Source organism: Bos grunniens, chromosome 6, assembly GCF_055505025.1.
Source record: "Bos grunniens cultivar Pamir isolate PY7600 chromosome 6, Bosgru_T2T1.0, whole genome shotgun sequence".
In the NCBI taxonomy this organism is placed as follows: domain Eukaryota; kingdom Metazoa; phylum Chordata; class Mammalia; order Artiodactyla; family Bovidae; genus Bos; species Bos grunniens.
Window position 1 is genome coordinate 58,121,491 of NC_141170.1, and position 23,358 is coordinate 58,144,848.

The 23,358-nt window shown below is 40.8% G+C and overlaps 1 protein-coding gene across 41 annotated transcripts in view; it reads right to left on the bottom strand.

Moving 5' to 3' along the window:
- LIMCH1 (LIM and calponin homology domains 1) overlaps positions 1-23,358 on the bottom strand; it is a 350,645-nt gene that overhangs the window by 201,799 nt on the left and 125,488 nt on the right. For all 41 annotated transcript variants that reach the window (XM_086405968.1, XM_086405966.1, XM_086405956.1 and 38 more), the window contains exon 2: positions 6,812-6,882. In XM_086405968.1, the coding sequence (XP_086262094.1) occupies positions 6,812-6,882 (71 nt within the window). The remainder of the gene's footprint in view (positions 1-6,811; positions 6,883-23,358) is intronic.

Below are 23,358 nucleotides of genomic sequence, written 5' to 3' on the forward strand. Positions count from 1 at the left end.
ACTGGAGGGAGCTGGAGGAAATGACGTCACCACAGAGGTCAAGGCCACTGTTTTCAAAACAATCGCTCTTGGCCTCGAGCTCTGCCAGCCAAAATTCATTATTCACAGATGATCAAGTTTGTAAGGGACCCAAATGTTCTTGCCTGGTTTGATCACAAGTTGAGCAAGAGAAACTAGGAAAGCAGGCCCCCCATTGGTCCTTCCTGTGGCTTGCTGACAGCCCAGGGAGAGAGCTGATGTGTGCACAGTGACACAGAGTTGCATTGGCTATGTCATATTTATAATTGACTTTGGGCCTATTTCCAACAATAATAATGGAAACGGCGAGTGATTCAGAGTGCCAGCCCAGGCCAGACACTGCCGAGCGCTTCATGCATTCTCTCACTGGAATCTCTCAGGGATCTGATGAGATAGGAATTTCCCCCATTTCATGGATGAGAGGAGAAAAGCTAACACTTAAGTGCCTGCTATGTTTCAAGCACGAAAGAGTTTTATATCCATTATCAAATCATTTACTTCTCTGAAAAACTCAATGAATTAGGTACAATTATGGCTGTTTTCGGAGAAGGCAATGGCACCCCACTCCAGTACTCTTGCCTGGAAAATCCCATGGATGGAGGAGCCTGGTAGGCTGCAGTCCATGGGGTCGCTAAGAGTCGGACACGACTGAGTGACTTCACTTTCACTTTTCACTTTCATGCACTGGAGAAGGAAATGGCAACCCACTCCAGTGTTCTTGCCTGGAGAATCCCAGGGACGGGGAAGCCTGGTGGGCTGCCGTCTCTGGGGTCACACAGAGTCGGACACAACTGAAGTGACTTAGCAGCAGCAGCAGTAGCATGGCTGTTTTTATAGATAAGGAAACTGGGGTTCAGGGAGGTGAGCTAACTTGCCTAAGCACACACAGGGGGTGAATCTAGGATCTGGACCATCCACTAGGTTGAAGCAAATGAAATTACATTATCTGCCTGATTGTGGTCTACGGATACAACAGTTTCACAGGATTCAGCCTAGGAGTTCCCAAATCCATTCACTTTTCACCATGCTCCCCATAAAAAGATATGAACTGGCTTTTGTTGAATATCTATCTTTGGATAGTAACTAAAAAGAAAGAAAAGTGTGAGGTGAGGATGAGAAAGCAAACCACAGAGAAGAGAGAAGAAACACACCCTGCAACTGCATGCCATTATTATCATCATTTTGCTGTGCTAGCTTTAGCTCTTTCTGTATATGCCTCTTGCTCCCTGAACTATTTGCATATAGTTGTAGGGCATATGGATAATCATTATGTTATTCTTCTAACTTTTCCATAAGTTAAAAAAATTTCAAAATAACAAGTTGTTGGGGGAACTTATAAAGAAACTCCTGAAAAACCCTTCTTTGAAAAGGCATTTGATTTACGCAAATAGCACTTTGCACTGAAAACTCAACTTTATGAAGGTAAGCAATTCACAACCAAAATTAAGTCCACAGTCCTCACAGACTGACAAACTTTCTGTAAAGGACCAGGTAGGAAACATTTTAGGCTCTGTGAGCTCCACACAAACTCTTGCTTTGTTTTGATTTGTCTTTTATTTACAACTCTTTCAAAATGTAAAAACCATTCTTAGCAAGCAGGAAGGCCTGCACAAAAACAGGCCGAGGGCCAGAATTTGCCAACTCCTGATATAGATGGAATTCCACAGTGTTAGCTGTTCAGTCATGTTCGGCTCCGCAACCCCACAAACTATATAACCCACCAGGCTCCTCTGTCCATGGAATTCTCTAGGCAAGAATACTGGAGTGGGTAGCCATTCCCTTCTCCAGGGGAATCTTCCCAGTTCTATTTAACAATAAAGTCTCAGGAAAACAAGTCAGAACCATTCCTTTCTGGAATATTTCATAATATGTCTGAGCTGCATGCAGGGAACTAGATGGCAGTCAAGAGTGGTTCTGTACTGGGAGCAGCTTCCTCAGGGAATGGTCTTTGTAGCTTTCCTTTTAAAATCTCTGAAGTCCCCAAGGATACAATGTGGTATTCATTTAACATTTCTAACAGCATGACACTTGTCACACGTTTGCGGCTTTGTCACACTTTGACCCTAGGCCTTTTATATAACGCTCCGGGGAGAGCTCACATCATTGGAGTATTTAACCTCCAAACTTCAACGACACACTTGGCAAAAACAACAGAGAAAGTTAGAGCAAAAATACATCTACAGTACTATAATTCTATTTGGCACCTGCACTTTATTTTATTCTTGCTTTTACTGTAAGTTATACATTTATGCATAAGGATACTATATCTGGGGATACATATGCAAAGGCAAGTGTATTGCATTTCACAGGCAGAGTAAAAGAGCTCCTGGGGTGATTCTGAAGCTACTCAATTTCCATCTTATATGTTGCCTGTAGGTGCCAGTCTTTTCCCTCTCCCATCTCTGTGGTCTTCAGGATATGCCTGCAGTACAGGAGACCCTGATTCGATTCCTAGGTCTGGAAGATCCCCTGGAGAAGGGATAGGCTACCTGCTCCAGTATTCTTGGGCTTCCCTTGTGGCTCAGCTGGTAAAGAATCCACTTGCAATGTGGGAGACCTGGGTTTGATCCCTGAGAAGGGAAAGGCTACCCACTTGAGTTTTCTGGCGTGGAGAATTTCATGGACTGTACAGTCCATGGGGTTGCAAAGAATTGGACATGACAAAGTGACTTTGACTTCACTACACTGTCCACTGACCACAGCCTCAGCTCTCTCATGTCCTCCTTTTCACTGGACTGGACTTCTTATCTTAAGAGGGACCACCAGGCCCTTGATGCTTACATGTTTCCAAGACTACTAACCCCAAACAGTCCTTCTTCTTCTGTTCAGCTGAGACCCGCCAGGCATCCTCTGTAATGCCCTCTCCCCATATTCTGGGTTTTCTGGCACCAATTCCATTTCCCCCCGCCTCCGCCCCCAACCTCTTGCTTTTCTCTCTCATTAAAATCCCAGCTCTAGACACGGGACAGTGATTAAGAACAAAAGCAAAGGAATGAGACTTCTGAATTTAAATCTTTCTCATCTGGTATAACCGTGTGCCGTGCTTAGTCGCTTAGTCGTGTCTGACTCTTTGCAACCCCATGAACTGTTGTCTGCCAGGCTCCTCTGTCCATGGGATTTCCCAGAAAAGGATACTAGAGTGGGTTGCCATGCTCTCCTCTAGGGTGAAATCTTAGCCTAGTGATTTAGTCCACTGTGCCTCAGCTACCTGCTCTGTAAACTGGGTATCATAGTAGTTCTTGCGGGCCACAGGTAAATCTAGAACCAGGCTGGCAAGAGGAAAACCAGACCCAGGCCCCGAAGACACCTTTCCATTTGAGAAGAACTGTGAGGTTTAATTTTTCAGACTCACAAACCACCCACGAAATTTTTAGTGAACAGAGAGCATGGTGTCTCTCTATGTTAAAAGATTTGGAGCCAGTCCACCTTAGAAGAGCTGAACTGCTGGCTTTCAAAATTTGAAATTACAGCAGGTTCTCATATTTTCAAGGGTTGCTACCTGGGTGGTAGTGGTAAGTAGAACTGCTTAATCACCAGCATCCCCAGAACTCTCTCTGGTTCTAGAGAGTGGCACAGTCATGGGTATCCTCATCTACTCTCCAAAGACAGGCTGTATAGATCTATTATCTGAGAACCCTCACTTTCCTGAGACTCTCTAAACTGAGCCCCCTGACTTTCAAGCCCTACCATCAACCAGCTCCATGCCTGGAACGGGGCAAGTCCCCCTCCTTGCCAGACTGGTCTCTGCATACAAGTCCCAGAAAAATACACTTGCTAATCTCAGTCTGCAGCAGCCCAACACTTCTATTCAGATCATACCTAACCATGCCCCCACCCCTGACCAACAAGGAGAGGGGGGCCTTCTTCCTCCATTGCTACCAACGGTTAGGACATCCAGCCCTGAGTCCTACTTCTGTCTCTCGTTGGTCCGTAGGCCCTGCACTTAGAACTTTGTCTGCATCCTGTGTGTCTGGCTACTGCCTCAGCTTTCTCTCCAAGGCTCTGGCTGGGGCTGCACTCATGGTTTTTAGACCGCCACTGCAGTTCATTCCACAATCACACACTCTGCTCCAGAGCTGCCAGATGGAGTCCCATGGGGAAGCCTGACCCTAATCGTCAGACTCCTTCAAATTTACCAGTGGGTCTAATCCCCTGTGGTCAGAGAAGTTAGACAATAACTCGCTTGTCTTGGGTTTTCATCCTACCTACCCAGAGAGAAACATTTGTCCACATTCTCCATGTTAGCCATTTCCCTCAGCTCACCCCATAGGCTGTCAGCACTCAAAACCCTTTATTTATTTAAAGATGTTCCTGGCCATAATCTGTGCCTCTATGCTGTCTAACCATACTCTTTCCCAACCATGGCTCAGATATAGTCTCCACCTCTCCACCTCTAAACAACCCTAACATTCATTAATGTGTTTGTAATGGGTCAACGGTTGGTGCCACTCCACACATGAGACTCCAACATCTAACTCAACATCTTCATCCAGGTAAGAAACAAAGTCCACGCATGCAGATGTCTCTGGGTCCAGAGTCTTGTCTTCAGGTGAGCCCAGCTAATCCAACGGCAGGCAAGAGACATCACTCCATGACAGACTCCCTCACATGGTGGAGAGGTGGATGCCTGTAGGAATCTTTGGAGCTGATGTTAGGCAAACAAAAGCTGGTTCCAAAGACCCACTTCAACAGACTTCAGAGAGCATGATGCACATAAATTAGACTGGATTCTGGTGAATCTGTTAACATCAGGAGAGGGTCAAGCCTAGACTCATTGGAGAAGCAGGTGCTAGAACACAAGGGAAGTGTTTGGAGCCTGTTTGAGCTTGTCTCTGTGAGATGCTGAACTAATTGTGGTTTACTTAACGGATGAGCTCTGATTTAGACTTTATAAAGAGAAAAACACGTGGTAATGCAAGTTAAGTGTGAGAAGAGGGAAGAGACTCCACAGGAAGGAAGGTATAGAAACAGCAATCAGAGGATATAAATTATTCTTCGAAGAAAGAAGAGCAGTGGAAGGCAGGAAATATCAACACCGACGTGAACTGTGTTGAAACCTACTGCATAATAAATCTACATTTGTATAGTAAATGTAATTTTTTAAAGCACTTTATCTACATTATCCTGTTGAAATTTACAAAAAGCTTATGAAACGTGCAAGAGCTGTAAAATTTTTACTACCCTTTTAAAGAGAAGCAAATGAGACGCAAGGAGATTAAATAATTTAAGGTGTGAAGAAAGGACTTGAATCTTTAATTCTCAGGCTCCAACACCCCTGCTCTGTTAACTGTATCACTGGGTCTCAAACAATATTCTCCAAGTCACCAAGAAAAACATTCTGTGTGATTCTATTTACATAAAGTTCAAGAGAAGGCAAGATAGATAATATGGTGATAGAAATCAGAACAGTGCTTTTGGCACCCCACTCCAGTACTCTTGCCTGGAAAATCCCATGGATGGAGGAGCCTGGTGGGCTGCAGTCCATGGGGTCGCTAAGAGTCGGATACAACTGAGCGACTTCACTTTCACTTTTCACTTTCATGCATTGGAGAAGGAAATGGCAACCCATTCCAGTGTTCTTGCCTAGAGAATTCTAGGGACAGGGGAGCCTGGTGGGCTGCCATCTATGGGGTCTCACAGAGTTGGACACGACTGAGGTGACTTAGCGGCATAGGTAGTCGAGATTGACTGGGAAGAGACATGAGAGAGCTTTCTGATCTATATTTTGATCAGGGTGTAGGTTACATGCATGTACATGTACACTGTTCCCAAAACCCATAAGATTGTATATTTAGGAGTTCTGCATTTCATGCATATACATTTCAACTCAATAAAATAAAAATAAATATCCTAATCACAGAACCTATTAAATCAATTCAAAACTCTGAAATCTTGATTTGATATTTATGTTCATCCATCTCTAAGTATTAAGGCTACAGTTAATTTCATGTTTAGAATCACTACACAGAAAGTTCTTGACTACATCATCACAAGAGCACTCTATAACAAAGCCCAAATGCAAAGCATAAAAACTGAACACCACAGTTATTTTGTCAACAGCATGAATTAAATATAGTCAAAATACCTCAGGGAAGTAGGTCTACAGAGGAACATCACCTGGCAAGTTTCAAGAGATTGTCAGTAAATAGAAGCACTGCCTTTATTTGGCACAAACTGTTCTTGTTTAGAGGGAATAAGGAGGAGAAAAGCTGCTACTGTTACCACAATTTGGTCTACATCCTTCCAATCACTTAGGCCCAAATTGCTACACTGTAGAAGTTGGTTGGAGCTGAGGAGCAGCTGTCAGATACTCCTTTATCTAGTCTGAAATTGTCATAGTCCCCACCACTCCCTATTACACCAATATGTTATATTTACTGCCTAAGAAGGCAATGGCACTCCACTCCAGTACTCTTGCCTGGAAAATCCCATGGACGGAGGAGCTTGGTAGGCTGCAGTCCATGGGGTCACTAAGAGTCGGACACGATTGAGTGACTTCACTTTCACTTTTCACTTTCATGCATTGGAGAAGGAAATGGCAACCCACTCCAGTGTTCTTGCCTGGAGAATCTCAGGGACGGGGGAGCCTGGTGAGCTGCCATCTATGGGGTCGCACAGAGTCGGACACAACTGAAGTGACTTAGCAGCAGCAGCAGCAGCAACCCACTTAAGTGATTTTTTTTTCCAGATTCAAACTGTGAATGCATTCAAACCTATAGAAGTTTTGCAGATAAACTGAACAGCAATAATGATTTTTCTTGAATAAAACCAACTGAATATAGGCTGTACTTACTCGCAGAGAAGGATTCCATTTTCTAATCCTGTCCGAAAATCTTTATCACCAAAACTTCTGCCGGTTACTTGCTGGAAAAGAAAAGCAGAGAATAATTTTTTTTTTTTCTTTTTCAATCAGGAAGCTCAATGATTCTTTTTCAAGATATTTCAAGAGACTTTAAATAACTGGTGGCATTCCAGGAATGGGAAAAATCTGTTAGGTCTGAATTTCCTTTCCATGTGTAACTTTGCTTAGCTCAGCTAATCTTAAATAGACCATTTCTTTGAAGTTTTTTCTTATTCAAAACTTTAAAAATATCTGTTCTTCCTGATAAGGATATTACTTTGGCGGTTTGGCCATGATAAGTCAAGGTCACAGCCTCTTTCCTCTTCACCCAACCTACACTTTCAATAAAGCCTGCAGAAAGTACTACATAGGGCTAAAGAATCCATTTGTTAAAACATTAAGAGGCAGAGAGGAGGATCCAGAACTTCTAACCTTGAGAGACTAACATCAAGACAGTATGAAAAAAGCCAATATCCATGCTAACATGGTGTGAAAAAGCAAAATAAAAGCTGGGAAAGAGTGAACCGTGTTGAGTACTGATGGCTTTTCTTGATGCCTCTGACACTCAGTAGCCCTTTGGTCTGGGCACCAAGGCATTCATTTTTTTACTCAGTAAATATTTACTGAGCATCTACAATATGCCAGGGAAATATGCATGCTGTAAATCCTAAAGCAACCTCTAAAATAGCAAAAATTTTAAAACAAAGCTAATAAGTCAAGAAAGGAGATTAAATGGAATTATTTAAAAAAAAAATACCCTAACAATAATAAATAAAAAAGGGAAAGGGAATACAGAAAAGATGGAATAAATAGAAAACAAATATCAATATTATAGACTTAAACCTAACCATATCAATCAGAGCATTAAATGTAAATGGTATAAACACCCCCAAGTAAAAGAAAGATTGCATTAATAAAGCAAGACCCAACTATGTGATGCCTACAAGTAACACACTTGAAATAGAAAGATGTGAATAGGTTAAAAAAGGGATAGAATAAGATATACCATGCTAACACTAATCAAAAGAAAGCAATAGTGGTTATATCAACTTCTAAAACAAAGAATGGGCTTCCCTGGTGGCTCAGAGGTTAAAGAGTCCACCTGCCAATGCAGGAGATGCAGGTTCGATCCCTGGGTCTGGAAGATCCCCTAGGGAAGGAAATGGCAACCCACTCCAGTATTCTTGCCTGGGAAATCCAATGGACAGAGGAGCCTGGTGGACTCCAGTCCATGGGGTCACAAAGAGTCAGACACAACTTAGCAACTAAATAACAACAGAATAAAGAATAATACCAGAACAGAGAAAGTCATTTTATAGGGACAAAATGTTTAGGTCATCAGAGAGATAATTCTAAACATTTTTACACCAAATTAAAAAATAAAAAAGCTTCAAGATAGACACAAACCAAATCAGATAGATCTACAAGGAGAAATAAATAAAGTCACAACTAGAGTCAGAGATTTAATATCTGTCTTCAATAATTGATAGAATAAGCAGACAGGAAATCAATAAGGATATAGAAGGCTTAAACAACACTATCAACCAAATTGACTTAATTGACATTTCTAAAATATTCCACCCTACAACAGCAGAATAAACATTATTCCTCTTAAGTTCACAATAAACATGTATTGAAGTAGACCAAATTTTGTGTCAGAAAACAATTCCCCACAAACTTAAAATGAATTAATTAGAAATTAATAACAAACATCTTTAACCCCAATATTTTAAACTAAGTAATACAATTCTAAACAACCTATTGTTCAAAGAAGAAATACAAAGAAATTAGAATGTATTTTGTAGTGAAAGAATATGGCAAAATAAAAAATGTATGGAAAGACTCCAAGGCAGTATATGGGGAAAATATATTTTAAAAAAGATCTCAAATCATTGACTTCTGCTCCTACCTCTTGAAAATTGAGCCCAAATTAAGTAGAAAAAAGGAAAAATTCTATCAAAGTTGAAATCAATCAAGTAGAAAACCAAAAAGTAATAGAGGAAAAAATCAGTGAAATAAAAAGTTGGTTATTTGAGATCAACAAAATTGATAAAACTTTAGCTAATAAAATTGATAACCTTTGGTATTTAGCCAAAAAAGAAAGACACAAATTACCAACATCAGAAATGACATGATATCATTACAGATTCTATAGACACTAAAAGGATAACTAAGAAATATTATAAATCTGTGCCAATAAGTTCACCAACTTAGATGAATTGGATAAATACATTCTTTGACACAAACAACCCTAGACCAGTCCAAAAAAAAATAAAATAAAATAACCCTCCCAAACAAAAATGCCAGGTCCAGAAGGCTTAACTGGTAAATTACAGCAAACACTTAAGAAAGAAGTAATGCAACTCTATATACACTCTTGGAGACAACTGAAAAGGAAATAATACTTTCCAATATGGGTGGCTCATAAACCATCTAAAAATTCCTATGTACTACTTAAAATTATTTTGCATGTGATGCACAGCCACTAAAAAATTTCAAGTAGAGTTGGTTTAATAGTCTAACGTCAGCCTGCTAATCAAGATGTAGTCTGAGTAAATTCAATTTCCTAGACTCCTAATTGTAAAAGAAAGAGTAGGCACCATGCATTTGGAGGAAGGTGCTCATTTCCACTTCTGTTCCTTCTCCTCTGCCTCCTTCCCCCATCTACTGTGTCCATTAGGTCCCCGTATAACTGTGACACTGCTCTCCACTGGTCCAAATGCCATCCATTCTTCCAAGTCCAGGTTATTTAGTGTAGAGGCACCTGGACCTTTGTTAGGAGGGTCAACAGCTGAATAGACTCCAGAAATTCAACAAGGTTGTGCCACTGAAAAGTCTGGTCCTGAGACCAGTAGGGACAGCAGCATCTTCATTTGGAATTACAGGCTCTCAGTTCTTCCCCTGTCTCCAAGACCTACTTAACAAGCATTTAAAAAACATCCCCATGTGACTCATATGTAAAGTAATTTTTACAAAGCCCTGACCTTGTATATTAAGTAAGTCTGAAGTTCATACTCAGAAATGGAGGACATCTCATTGGAATCAGGATTTTGGATGACCTGTCTCAATGACCCATCTTAGCAACATCTTTATGATGCATTTACAATGTCACACATTGCATATTTTAACAATAAAGACTACCAATTACCATTCTCTTTGTAATAGCATAAGCCATTGCTTTTTTTTTTTTTTTTTTTTCAAAAAAGCAAAATAACTACCAAGAATCAGCCACCAATACCAACAGACCATGAGCAGGGGAAATGAAAAGTGACTGCCAAACTCTTCACTAATCTCCCCACCTGGACCCTGACTGACAGGGGACTCTCAGTAACCTTGCAGACAAGGCACTGGCCAAGCCATCAGCCTGTGATCACTCTCCAAGGACACATAACAGTATGGGAAGATTAATAGAGCCCTTAAAAGATGGAGATCTGGGACATGTAGTGGGTGAGAAGAGAGCCCAGGTTCAGAAGCTTTCAGGGGCTAAGAGGGGAAAAGAAGCATGCAATGTCAACAGTACTTTCCCACCCCACCAAATCTTGCTCTTCACACCTTGCTGATCCTCACTGACCTACCAATTAGTCCTTGCAACTCTACCCTTGCAGTTGTTCAGCTTAGTCATACGTGACCCCAATCTTTCATACCCAATCATACCCAGTAGCAAACCCTGTTGATTCACCCTTCAGAATTTAGCCAGAATCCAACCATGTCTACCACCTTACTCTGAGTCATCATCATCTTACACCTCGATGAGAGTCTCAATTGGCTCACTGCTTCCATCCTTGCCTTCTTCCATCTATTCTCAACCCAGCAGCCAGAGTAATCCTGTCAAGTTAGGGCATGTCACTACTCCATTCAACCTCCACTCCATATTTTGCCATCTCACTCACAGTAAAAGCCAAAGTTTCTACAGTTTTCTCTGAAGGTATTCAACATGAAAACAAACAAAGGGGAGAAAAACCCTAAAAAGGGAGCATGGACGAAGCTATTGAACACTACCATTATTTTAAGGGTGGATATAATGAACTTGCATACATCTCCCTCATTCATGGGGGTCCTCAGAAGTACTTATGGTGACAATTACATCACCAACTAAGCCCAGTAAGCCTTTCAGTTCAGTTCAGTCGCTCAGTTGTGTCCAACTCTTTGCGACCCCATGAATCGCAGCACGCCAGGCCTCCCTGTCTATCACCAACTCCCGGAGTTCACTGAGACTCACGTCCATCGAGTCAGTGATACCATCCAGCCATCTCATCCTCTGTTGTCCCCTTCTCCTCCTGCCCCTAAACCCTCCCAGCATCAGAGTCTTTTCCAATGAGTCAACTCTTCACATGAGGTGGCCAAAGTACTGGAGTTTCAGCTTTAGCATCATTCCTTCCAAAGAAATCCCAGGGCTGATCTCCTTCAGAATGGACTGGTTGGATCTCCTTGCAGTCCAAGAGACTCTCAAGAGTCTTTTCAGGAGAACCCAATGCCAGATTTTTCCCTACTTTATGGTTTAGAATTAATTCACTTTCATCACTAACCAAAATATTTGTTGGATGGACATGCTTTGTCAGACTGAAATAGTCTATGAATGGATAACATACCAAAACCTTGATACTTTTAGAGGATAAGAATCACTTTCTTCTACCAAAAGCAGAAGCAAGAGGATTTCGTGACATATCAGCACACTATTTTATGCAAGTAATTATTGGTAATAAGCTCATCTGTATTCAATTTCCTTCCCATACAACTAAAAGGTAATTACATCTCTGAGTTTGTCCATGTCAATGCTCTAAACCATTCAAATAACTAAAATTTGGAGGAGTTCAAAATAAACAGTCTAATACAGAAAACCACATGATTTTATAGTAACATTTTTATGATGTGTTTATAATTTAACACACTATATGTCATAAAGCCATATTTTGTTAGTTACTTTGTTTCCATCATTATTAAGCAGTTGCCACGAACAATCAAAGACTGCCGAGAATCAGTCTTTCATCTTGATCATTACCATTTATACAAATTGTATTACTGAAATATTAAATATTCAGGATTTTTGAAAGCAATCTGGTGGACAAACTGTAGTCCACTAATAAATTGCAGGTCTGATTTTAAATAAATGCTGAAAACCCTATTATGGTAATCTTAAGAAGAGATTCTATTGGCTGGCAAAGTAATGGTGCCTGAATTAAAGAAATGGGAGAAAAATACAAAATTTACTATATTTGGACTTAATCTTTGGAAGACAGGGACATTTTATCTAAATTATTGTACAAGAACAGGTTTGATTTCCTCCTACTAATGGTAAATGAAAATCACATCTCTTTAATTCACTGGAGATTATTTGCAGTTCATTATGCTCACTTCCCTTCTGAGAATATTTGACATATTTAACAAAAAGAGTATCTCATTTTAAACCTAAAAAAACAAAGCAGAATAGAATTGCTCTTATTTTTCACATTTACTGAGAAATAAATCCACTGCTATTTCTGTTACCTTAATAGGGTTGCTAGAAAAATCAAATAAAAATCCTATGGAAACTCTTTGTAAACCTTCTCAAGTCATTCTTATCTCAGCCAGAATTAGCAATCAACTGACAATCATCTACCAAATACCTACCTCAGGCTAGATAATATAAGAGGTGTGAGTGAGATCAAAATAACAAGATTTGGACCCTATTCAGTAAGAAGCCACAGTCCACAAGGAAAGATAAAGCGTTACAAAACAGTAGCTGGTATTAGAGGGAAAATATGGGCAAGAGCATGGAGCAAGCAATTAACACGAACTGCACAACTAAAGAAAATTATTTATGAAGTTATGAATGCTAATAGTTCACACTCAAATAGCAATTTCCTTAGGCTCTCTCTGTTCTAAATGTGTGCCACATATGAATTTCTTTAATCCTTATAATAGCCCTATGAGGTAGATCTGATTATTATCACTTCCATCTTAAAGTCAAGGAAACCTAGACACAGAGGTTAAGTAACTTGGCCAAGGACACAAAATTAGTAACTAGCAGAGCCAAGATTTAACCTCAGATAGTGCCTGCAGAGTTCACACTCCTACACACAGCTGATTCTGTACAGAGTCTGAGCAAAGAGAGGAACTCTGTCTGCCTGAGACAGTCCAGGAAAGCCTTTTAGGAGCTGGCACATGAGAAGGTCCCAGCGCAGGAGAAAGGATCCCTCAGAGGAAGGAGATGAATAGGGCATCCCAGGCAAACACAAAGACCTGTACAAAGGTTTATTTGAACAAAGAGGAAAAGTCCTGAGGGCTGAGACCAGGGGCAGGAAGGTAGGGAGGGGAGGGTGGTACGAGATGAGGTGCCACAATAGACATAGCCCAGGTGGTAAAGGACCTGCATGTCAGAACTATGGGTTGAACTTGAACCTGAAACAACAAAGGCATCCGAGAAGATGTGGGGAGGGAAAGGTACTCTGGCAGTCAGTCTCCCTACTTCCCACTAGTTCCCCATTCCTAAGGAGACAGTACAAGAGTGACCTCCTTGTGGACTCTCCCACCTGCATTTTACAGTTTATGACCTTGTTTGTTGAATCACAGTGAGGTTAAGACCATCTAGCCAGACTTTCCTTTAGGACCACCACCCCTTACCGCCCCCCTCCACAACATTTCTTTATAGACCATATCTATTCATATCATTTCATCTTTTTCTGCCCTCTCAAAAGAAACAAATACACTTTCTCTTTCCTCTGTGAAAGATCTGAATCCCCTTTCTTCCTATCCGTAGGTGCTACCTTTACCCGTCAGTCCACAGCATCTTTCATCTCTGTGCTAATAGCATAATGATTTCCCACTTCTCCTAAAACACCTAATTTAATGCAGCTTCATTTTTCCCCTTCCTTTCACTGTGCAAACCCCTACATGAGTATCCTGTTCCTATTACTCTTGTCATCATAGCTCATCCACCTGTCCTCTCTGAATTCACTGAGAATTCTTAAAGGGTTAAGAGAGGAAATCTGCAAATTTAACTGAGCTCCACTAGTACAAGCTAAATCATAAGGAGATTAATGAACTTCCGCCAACCCTCAGCTTCCCTACCTACAAAGTGATAATTATACCTCCTCCAAATGCATGAAGAGTAAATGAATTACGTAAGAGTAGATAAATGAGTGTATGCCAAACCCTTCCCACAGTGCCTAATCCATAAAAAGAGTTCAAGAAACTTCATTGTCAATATTGGCCACAATATTGGAATCACCATAGATCTCATTTATGATTTCTCTCTTTCCAGTGCTTTTTTGCAGATCTTTCCTCCCTGATCTTAAATGATGCCATGCTTTACTGGTTCTCCTCTTAAATTCTAATATCACCATACTGTCTAATCCAACAGACATTGTCTCCTCTGATCTGAATCAAGGTCTCAGCATCATGGCAGTCAACCATTCCTTCCTTTTGAGATCACTTGCCTCTCCTAGGACTGCCCCACTACCAGATACTCCTGATTTTCCTCCTGACTCTTTCAATAAACATTCCTTTCTCTGTTGCCTTAAGTCATTCTACTTCATTCATTTACTAAGTGTAAAACATGGTTCTTTTTTTCCTTTCTTCACCTTTCCTTTGTTCTCTCTATAGCCACAAAAGCTTCTTTTCCCTGGGCAGCCCCAGGTCTTTAAATATCTCACATATGGTAACTCTTTCACTTTTATGAGCTTAAATATCTTGCCTCTAAGCATCTTGCATATGATAACACGTTTTTATGTGTAGCATTCACCCTTCTCCTCTAAAGCTCAGAATCAAACATCCAATTTCTTACTTAACATATCCACTTGGGTACGTAATAAATATTTCACACTTAACAAGACCAAAACAAAATTCATGACATCTGTCCTCTGATCCAACCTGTTCCACCTCTGGTTTCCTACATATCAATGAATGGCACCACTATTTCCCATCACCAGGAACTTACAGACACATTCAAACCATCAAGAAGAGCAATGTTTCTCTCTCCAAAATGCACTTGAGATCTATCCTTTACCCTCCATCTCTACACTACACACTAGCATAAGCCTCCATCACCTCTCAGCAAACAAACACCAGCTTCCTTTCTAGCCTTCCCACACAGCACCCAGAAATCTTCTTATAGATCAATCCCATGTGCCTTTTTTCTACACCAGAATAAGTCCAAGTTATATACATAAGCTCTTCATTTTAAAGATGAGAAAAAATAAAGTCCTGCAAATTAAATGACTTGCTCAAGGTCAGAAGCTAGCTATCAGTAAGGATGAAGCTAGAACCATACCTCCCTTCACCCAGGCCAGGGCTTCACTACCCCACACCACTGCCTTCTGAAGGCATATATTCTAATGACAATGACATTGCTACACTCTCTTTAATAACAATAATGCCTGACATCTATTCAGCTTGGGTTGGCAACAAACCAGCACAGAAGTCCAGGCCTGAGGTTATTTAATCAACATTATCAGACTGTGATCCTCTCCAGCACTAGCTCTGAGTGTTTAATGTTGAGGATAATAAAATGCAATCTGCAGAATCCATTTATATTTTCATCATGTCATCAGAAACCCAGAAGGCACTGTTTATAGCCACAGATTGACAGACTCCACTAAAAAAATCTAATTAAGAATACAAGAAATGCTCCAAAGCACTCTGGGAGCATTAAATCCTCCGATCTCGCCATTGTGCGCTCTCAACACAGAAAATGGGTCAGTCCAGGAACATGTGAGTGGGTTAGGTAGTAAGTGTCTCTGCACATCCTCAGGCTGTTCTTACCTTCCAAGGAAACGGAACAGATACTGCAAAGAAAAACAAACAACCCAGGTGCTTTAACACAACAGAAAGGATTAGCAATCAAAATGAGAACAAAGAAAGAGTCCTGAAAACTATGGGCAAGTGGAGTGCTTCTGGGCTATCTGTGTTGTTTCCATTTCAAGGAGCAGAGACAAGCTTCAGCCACAGGGTGGTTTTTACCTGGGTATCAACATGCTCCTTAAATAAACACTTCAATTCTTGGCTAATTTTGACAGATCTGTATATGGAACTGCCATCTGGTCCTCAGCACAGGCAAATCTGTGTTTGGCAAGTATTGTATTAGTTGGTCAGTTGTGTCTGACTCTTTGTGACCCTGTGGAGTGTAGCCCACCAGGCTCCTCTGTCCATTGAATTCTCCAGGTAAAAATGCAGGCAGATTCTTCACTGTCTGAGCCACCGGGGAAGGTCTGGGTCTCAAACTCAGGTCTGACAGTTTGGAGCTATGTGACACTGGGCACATGGCTCCATTTCCCTGAGCTTGCTCCATCATCTTTAAACGACTGCTGTAGAAATCTGTTTTACACAGTTGTTAGAAATCATGATTAGAAACCGTCTAATAGGACATTTACTACTGACTGGAAGTTCTGGTACATTTGTTCCCCCTAAGTGATGAGAAAAAAATCCATGCTGGAGAGCATAAACCAGGTGGTTGCAATTTTTTTTCAGAAATCCTGCTCAAGAGAAAGTTGAGTATCGTTGAGGCAGACTTGCTGGTTCACAGATGGATCTGGGTTTGTGAGTGCTGGGTACAAAATCCCACAATGTGACCGATGCTTACAGACACCACTGGATTAAATGAGACCATGAGGAAACAACTGGGCAAATCCAGAAAAAATGACACATTAGATAAGAAAACCGACCCTCGAAAAGTCAACGTCTCGAAGAAGAGGGGAGAGTTGAGACTGAAGAAACATGACAACCAACTGTATGCATCTTAATGAAATTCTAGTTTAGAAAAAGATTTTTAGGTGATATTTTGGGCACAATTGGGGAAATCTGAGTATATATTAGTCATTTGACATTAGTCGTTTGGCATTATTTCACAGGATTAAGAGTGACAATGGCATGTTGGTTCTGTAGAACGCTCTTATACTTCGGAGAAGTGCACTAAAGGATTCAGAGGGAAAGGGGTCTGATGTCTACAATTTATTTTGAAAAGGCTGAAAAAATACTAGGAGGATGTATGAACTGTGTGTGTGTAAGAAGTAAATATAGGACCTCCCTGGTGGTCCACAGGTTAAGAATCCACCTGCCAATTCAGGGGTCACAGATGGGTTCCATCCCTGGTCCAGGAAGATCCTGCACGCTGCAGGGTAACTGAGCCCATGTGCCACATCTACTGAAGCCCACACACCCAAGAGCTCATGCTTTGTAACAAGAGAAACCACTGCAACGAGAAGCCTGCACCCCACAACTAGAGAGGAGCCCCTGCTCACCACAGCTAGAGAAAGCCCATGCAGTAACAAAGACCCAATGCAACCAAAAATAAATGAATAAATTACAAAATTATAAAAAAGGAGTAAATATAGAAAATGTTAACAATTACTGAAGCTGGGTAGTGGGTACATGGTCTCTTTAACCAAACAACTTTCCTTCCTTCCTTCTTTCCTTCCTTTCCCTCTCTCTCTCATGTTTCAAAATATTCATAATAAAATGTTATCTGGAGCTAGGGCTGAAAGCCATTCAGCAGTCCAAGGAAAGTACTCAAGTCAAAAACCTATCTGGTACCTCCTCGTTTGTTACTTGGAACACTTTTCCATATTTGTTTTCACTGATGACAGTCACTTATCAGTTCACTATCAGTCACTTCATATCTGTCCAGTCCACTGCCTCACCTGCTCACTAACTCAGAAATGGTTCTTGCCAGTCTTCAAACCAACATGACGTTCGTACTGAGGATGGGAAGGAAGAGGGGTCAAGCCCCTGGGCTTCCTGATTTGGGGCAAAGAATGGAACTATAGGCTCTGCCAAGTACACACAGTCCTGTGACAGTTGTAGAGCTGTCTGAAGAACTGATCACTTTCACCACTTGATATTCTAATAACTGAATAATTTTTAGCTAAGAATCCAAAGTAACCACAAAGCTGTTGTGTTTCAACAGTACTTGGTATTTTAAAACACATCAAAGTCAAGTTAGCAAACTACTAGAATTCACCCAAACAAGTTATTCGATTACCAAAGGAAAATAAAACATGGTGAAATGCTCATTACGCAGACAGAATGATCACATTTCAAACAGCCTGTCCTTTTAAAAGTTGGCATGACCTGGGCAACACAACTGTTAAAAAAAAAAAAAAAGCAAGGAAGAATAAAATGAGAAAGTGACTTTCAGAAGGAAAGAAGGAATTACCAATGGGAGGGAGTCCAGGAGGGGCTTCCAGGGTGACAAAATTCTACTTCTTGATTTGGCTCTCCTTGATACAGTGATTCCAAGACTGTCCACTTCAATAACAAAGGAAGCCATGAATTCATGAGGTTTTCTGTAATTGTGTTATACTTTACAATTACAAAGATTTTAAAGGGAGGACTGGGGATAGAGGTGCTGACCTCCACAGTGGCTCAATCTCTCTTTCTTTTTTTTCTTTTGTTAGAAACAAAATCCACTTTCCATTTTGTTAAACTCAGAAAAGTCTCTGTAGTCAGAAAATGCCACTTGTAAAAGGTGGTATTTTCATTCAAATATAATAGAAATACACCTCTATTTAACACTATTCCTCAGGCCCACTTATTAAAATGGTGGCTGGCACCATGAAAACCAGCACAGAGTTCCTGAAGAAAACAAAAAATCAAGTTACCATATGATCCAGCAATCCTACTCCTAGGCATATATCCAGAAAAGATGAACACTCCAACCTGAAGAGATATATGCACCCTAATGTTTACAGAAGCACCATTTACAACAGCCGAGACGTGGAAGCAAACTAAACGTTCATTGACAGAGGAATGGATAAGGAAGACGTCACACACACACACACACACACACACACACACACACACACACACTGGACTGTTACTCATCCATAAAAGAATGAAATTCTGCAACTAGGAGTAACATGGATGAACCTAGAGATTATTGACTGAGTGAAGTAAGCCAAATAGAGAAGAGACAAATATCATATGGTGTCATTTATACATGGAATCTAAAAAATAATGCAAATGGACTTATTTAAAAAACACAAACAGACTTGCAGAACTAGATAACAAACTTATGGTCACCAAAGGTGGTAAGGTGGAGAACGAATAAATTAGGAGTACAGGGTTAATGGCACCCCACTCCAGTACTCTCGCCTGGAAAATCCCATGGATGGAAGAGCCTGGTGGGCTGCAGTCCATGGGGTCGCTAAGAGTCGGACACAACTGAGCGATTTCATTTTCACTTTTCACTTTCATGCATTGGAGAAGGAAATGGCAACCCACTCCAGTGTTCTTGCCTGGAGAATCCCAGGGACGGGGGAGCCTGGTGGGCTGCTGTCTCTGGGGCCGCACAGAGTCGGCCACGACTGAAGCGACTTAGCAGCACAGGGTTAACAGACACACACCACTACATAAAAAATAGATGAACAAGGATTTACTGTATAGCACAGGGAACTGTACTCAACATCTTGTAATAACCTATAATGGAAAAGAATCAGAAAATGTAGATATGTATAACTGAATCACTTTGCTGTAAACCTGAGACTAACACAATGTTGTAAATAACTCTAGTTCAACAACAACAAAAAAAGTGGTGGCTGAGATCCACACATGCCTAACATAGCATATTTTAAAAACAAACATTTGAATATCAGACAAAGGAGTCAGTATACTATTGAGCTTTGGAAAATAAAGAATGCATCATCTTCTGAGATTTTACAATTTGAATAGTTCTAGGCAGACACGTGAGGCTAGGAACAGCCACACTGCCCCCGTCCCTATCTTCCATCAATAGTTCTACTATTTAAATCCCATGGTCGTCTAGAGACACCTAGTCAGGATTGGTAGGAGGCTGAAAGTCCAGACAACTGGGTTCTAGTCACAGCTCTTTAATAACCAAGGGCTTCCAGCGAATCTCCAAGTCTAAGATAAGTCTGCACAAATCTACAGATTCTCTGAACCCTCTTCCACCCTAACCACTCTACCTAGAAGTTTTGTTTGCTTGTTTGTTTTGGAGTATGATGCAGAATTCAACTTTATTATACATGTTACAGAATAAAACAGAAATGTGCAGGTATTTTTTACACTGAAATCATTTGTTACCTTAGATGTCCTTTAACATAAAAATATGAGGGTGATGTGTCATGATTATAAGATAAAACCCACATTTTAAAATCGTTACTGTGCCACCAATCATTCATTCACCTTTTGGCATTAATTTGGTAAATTTAATGCTTAATGCTAAGTGTGCAACTCCCTGCCACTGATATTCATGTATTTTTCGGTTTGGGGTGGTTTTTTTAATATATTTTTAAATTAATTTTATTAGATAGAGTTGCTTACAATGTTGTGTTAGTTTCTACCATACAGCAAAGTACATCAATTATAGATATATATATATATATGCACACACCTGTGTGTGTGTGTGTGTGTGTGTGTGTGTATATACACACCTCCCCTCTTTTTTGGATTTCCTTTCCATTTAGGTCACCACAGAGCACTGAGTAGGGTTCCCTGAGCTATATAGTAGGTCCTCACCTTGAAGGTTTGATGATAATAGTAACAGCAGCTTTTATTGAACCTTAATTGACTCACTCACTTCTCAGTTCCCTGCTGTGGTTATAAGAGACACGGCGGCTGGTTTCACAGTTGTGCCCTGAACAAAGGTGCCCAGCTGAGGAGACAAGTTGGGGCTAAAAGCCAGCCTGAGTTCTCTCTGTCAAACTACACAAACTCTCGTCATGGAAAAGTCCTGTTTTCCTAATTCATATAAAGCCACTGTCTGTACTCAAGCTCAAAGAGTCCACCCATGATATCTTTTTGAGTTTATACAAAGGTGTTCAATGGGCTATCAGAGGCCCCAATAGAAGTATTATTATTAGCTCTGTTTTCCAGATGGAGAAATTCAAGTACAGACCATGAAGTAACTGGCCTAATTTCACATTGGTGGCGGAGCCAGGACTCTAAGCTGGGCAATCTGGTTCCCAACCCACGTTCCTAAACAGAAGGCTATGCTGCCCAAATATGCCTGTGTCCATTGAGCTATAAATAAAGATCTAACTTCCTACTGCCTATGCAATCTCTTCTCTTCAATGTGATTTTTCCTCAAAAAATGGAAAAAGAACATAAACCCTCAAAACCACAGAAATGCCCAAATGTCTGCCCACATATTGTCGATTCATTTGACACCATGGGGCGAAATCATAGAAATCTCTGTGATGTCACTGGACTTTAATCTCTGTATTTAAAAAATCATCACACATAGCCAAAGAATCCAACTGGAAAGAACCCTATATACAACTTGATCCTCTATGGGATAAAAAACAAACACCCACTGATGGGGAGTGAACGGGACTAGAAGGAAGACAAGATGCTTCATTTGAGACCATGAGGCATTTCAGAACAAAATATTTCCCTACCTATCTCCCTCTGGTTCTTTAAACTTACACATAATGTATTATGGCAGGAAATCTGTTCTTTTGGCTGCTTTGTGATGAAGACAGCAGGTGGTAATCCCAGCCAACTGAAGTATTGTTCATTGCTGGGCCTCACTGACACTTCAGTGTGGCGGCTGACCTCACTGAGGGAGCAGTGCCATATTGGTTTCTACTGGAGTGAATACAGCTCAGAATCTGTATTTAGCTCTCCTTACACAATTTTTCCTCCATAAACACTGCACATCAACAAAGAAGGAGTCCGGTCTTCCAGGTGTTACAAAGAGCACAAGAAAACAGTACACTGCCATATCACTCTAGGTAACTTACAGCAAAAACAAGGCTATTTGTTATACAGCTAGTAGGTGAGATCCACATTTAACCAAAAACAAAACCAAACAGAACCCTCTGCCCACACATCATCTTGAAAAACTTCACTAATCAAAAGTGAAGAAAGAGGGAAAAAAGGGAAAACGGCATACAAAAGTAACTGTGTGGTTGTTAGAACAGGCAATCTGCTCTAGGAAAGTCCTTAGTTATATTTTTCAAACTCCTTATAATTAAGTCGTCCTGCGAGATGGCCTAGAACCAATGGTATTCTACTAAATGCTTAACAACTGGTTCTCAGGAGATGGGGAGGAGAGAAGAGCTGATCTCCATGGTGTAAACATTCCCACCCTTGCGGATTTCCAGCTCAGTTGATGTTACTAAACACACAGTGAGGAGGAAATGGACACAGTCTTCTCTCTTGAGCCATATGAGCTGGCTCCTGAATACCACCATGAACTCACATTCTGCATCATATACACATCATGAGGCTAATTGCTAACTTAATTGTGGTGTTTTACATGTATCACTATTTCTATGACATTGGAAAATTAACAAGTAACAATGGAAAGCAAAACATATAACTGTATCAATGTTCCTAAACTTTCTCACACCCTTGTTCATAAACAGTCAACATCTTACAGAAAGATACAACTATTCAATGCCAAGATGATATAAATCTATTGTCCTTTCAGAGAGCTGTTTCTGATTTCTGGCTATAGGTAGGCAATCAGAAAGCAAAAGGAATTCACTGAATTCCCAAAAATTGGAGCAGTAATAATAATCCAAAGAATAGGCCTTTCCCAATATAAAATGAAATATAAAAAGTTTACCTTTGCCCTAAATATGTCCTGGCTGTGGAACATACTCATGTTCCTGAAAGCCTGTATTCTCTCGAGTCCTGTATTTACAGACATACTTCCTTCCCCTACCTATCAGTGCTATGCTCAGTCGCTCAGTTGTGTCTGACTCTTTGCAACACCATGGACTGTAGCCCGCCAGGCTCCTCTGTCCATGGAATTTTCCAAGCAAGAAGACTGGAGCAGGTGGCCATTTCCTCCTCCAGGGGCTCTTCCTGACTCAGGGATCAAGCCTGCGTCTCCTGCGTCTTCTGCATTGAAGGCAGATTCTTTACTGCTGAACCACCAGGGAAACCCCTCCACCCTTCTAAGAGGACCAACAATAATATTTAATAGTATAGCTAATAACTACCTCCAAGATACAATGTTTAATAAATTTGTGGACAGTTATCTAGATTGGAGCAACCCTTTAGAAGACAAAGGGGAAAATACACTCCACACTCTGCTTCTAATCTAAGGACACAAACTATCCAGACAGGAGTGTTGACCACACTGCTCTGGAGAACTAGCAAAGCAGACCCGCTGCCATTCAGCCACTGACTGACACAGAGAGCTGTTGTTTGTACAAGGAAGAGAGGGAGGACTGGTGCTGTTGGCCACAATCAACAGCTCTGTTCTTTCTTTTTTTAAATTGCTAGAACACCTGCTGCCTCACTCTCTTCAGCCTCATCCATTATGCAGCATGTTGATGGTGACGGGACCAGGACACGCCACTGCACACAATGACTGACCTGAGAAGGACACACCATGACAGCCCACACACCTCCTCTTCCCGCTCTCAATTTAAAACAAAAAGTCCACTTACACCACAAATTACTGACTTGTCATTTTACGGCAGTGGGAAGAATCAAAATGCAAAGACAATACTTGTTTCCCACACTGTGTGTTAGGGAGATTAAATTATTATTTCGTGGGGACTGACCTTCACATTTACTCTCTGGCCTACCTAAGAGAGGAAATACTTAAG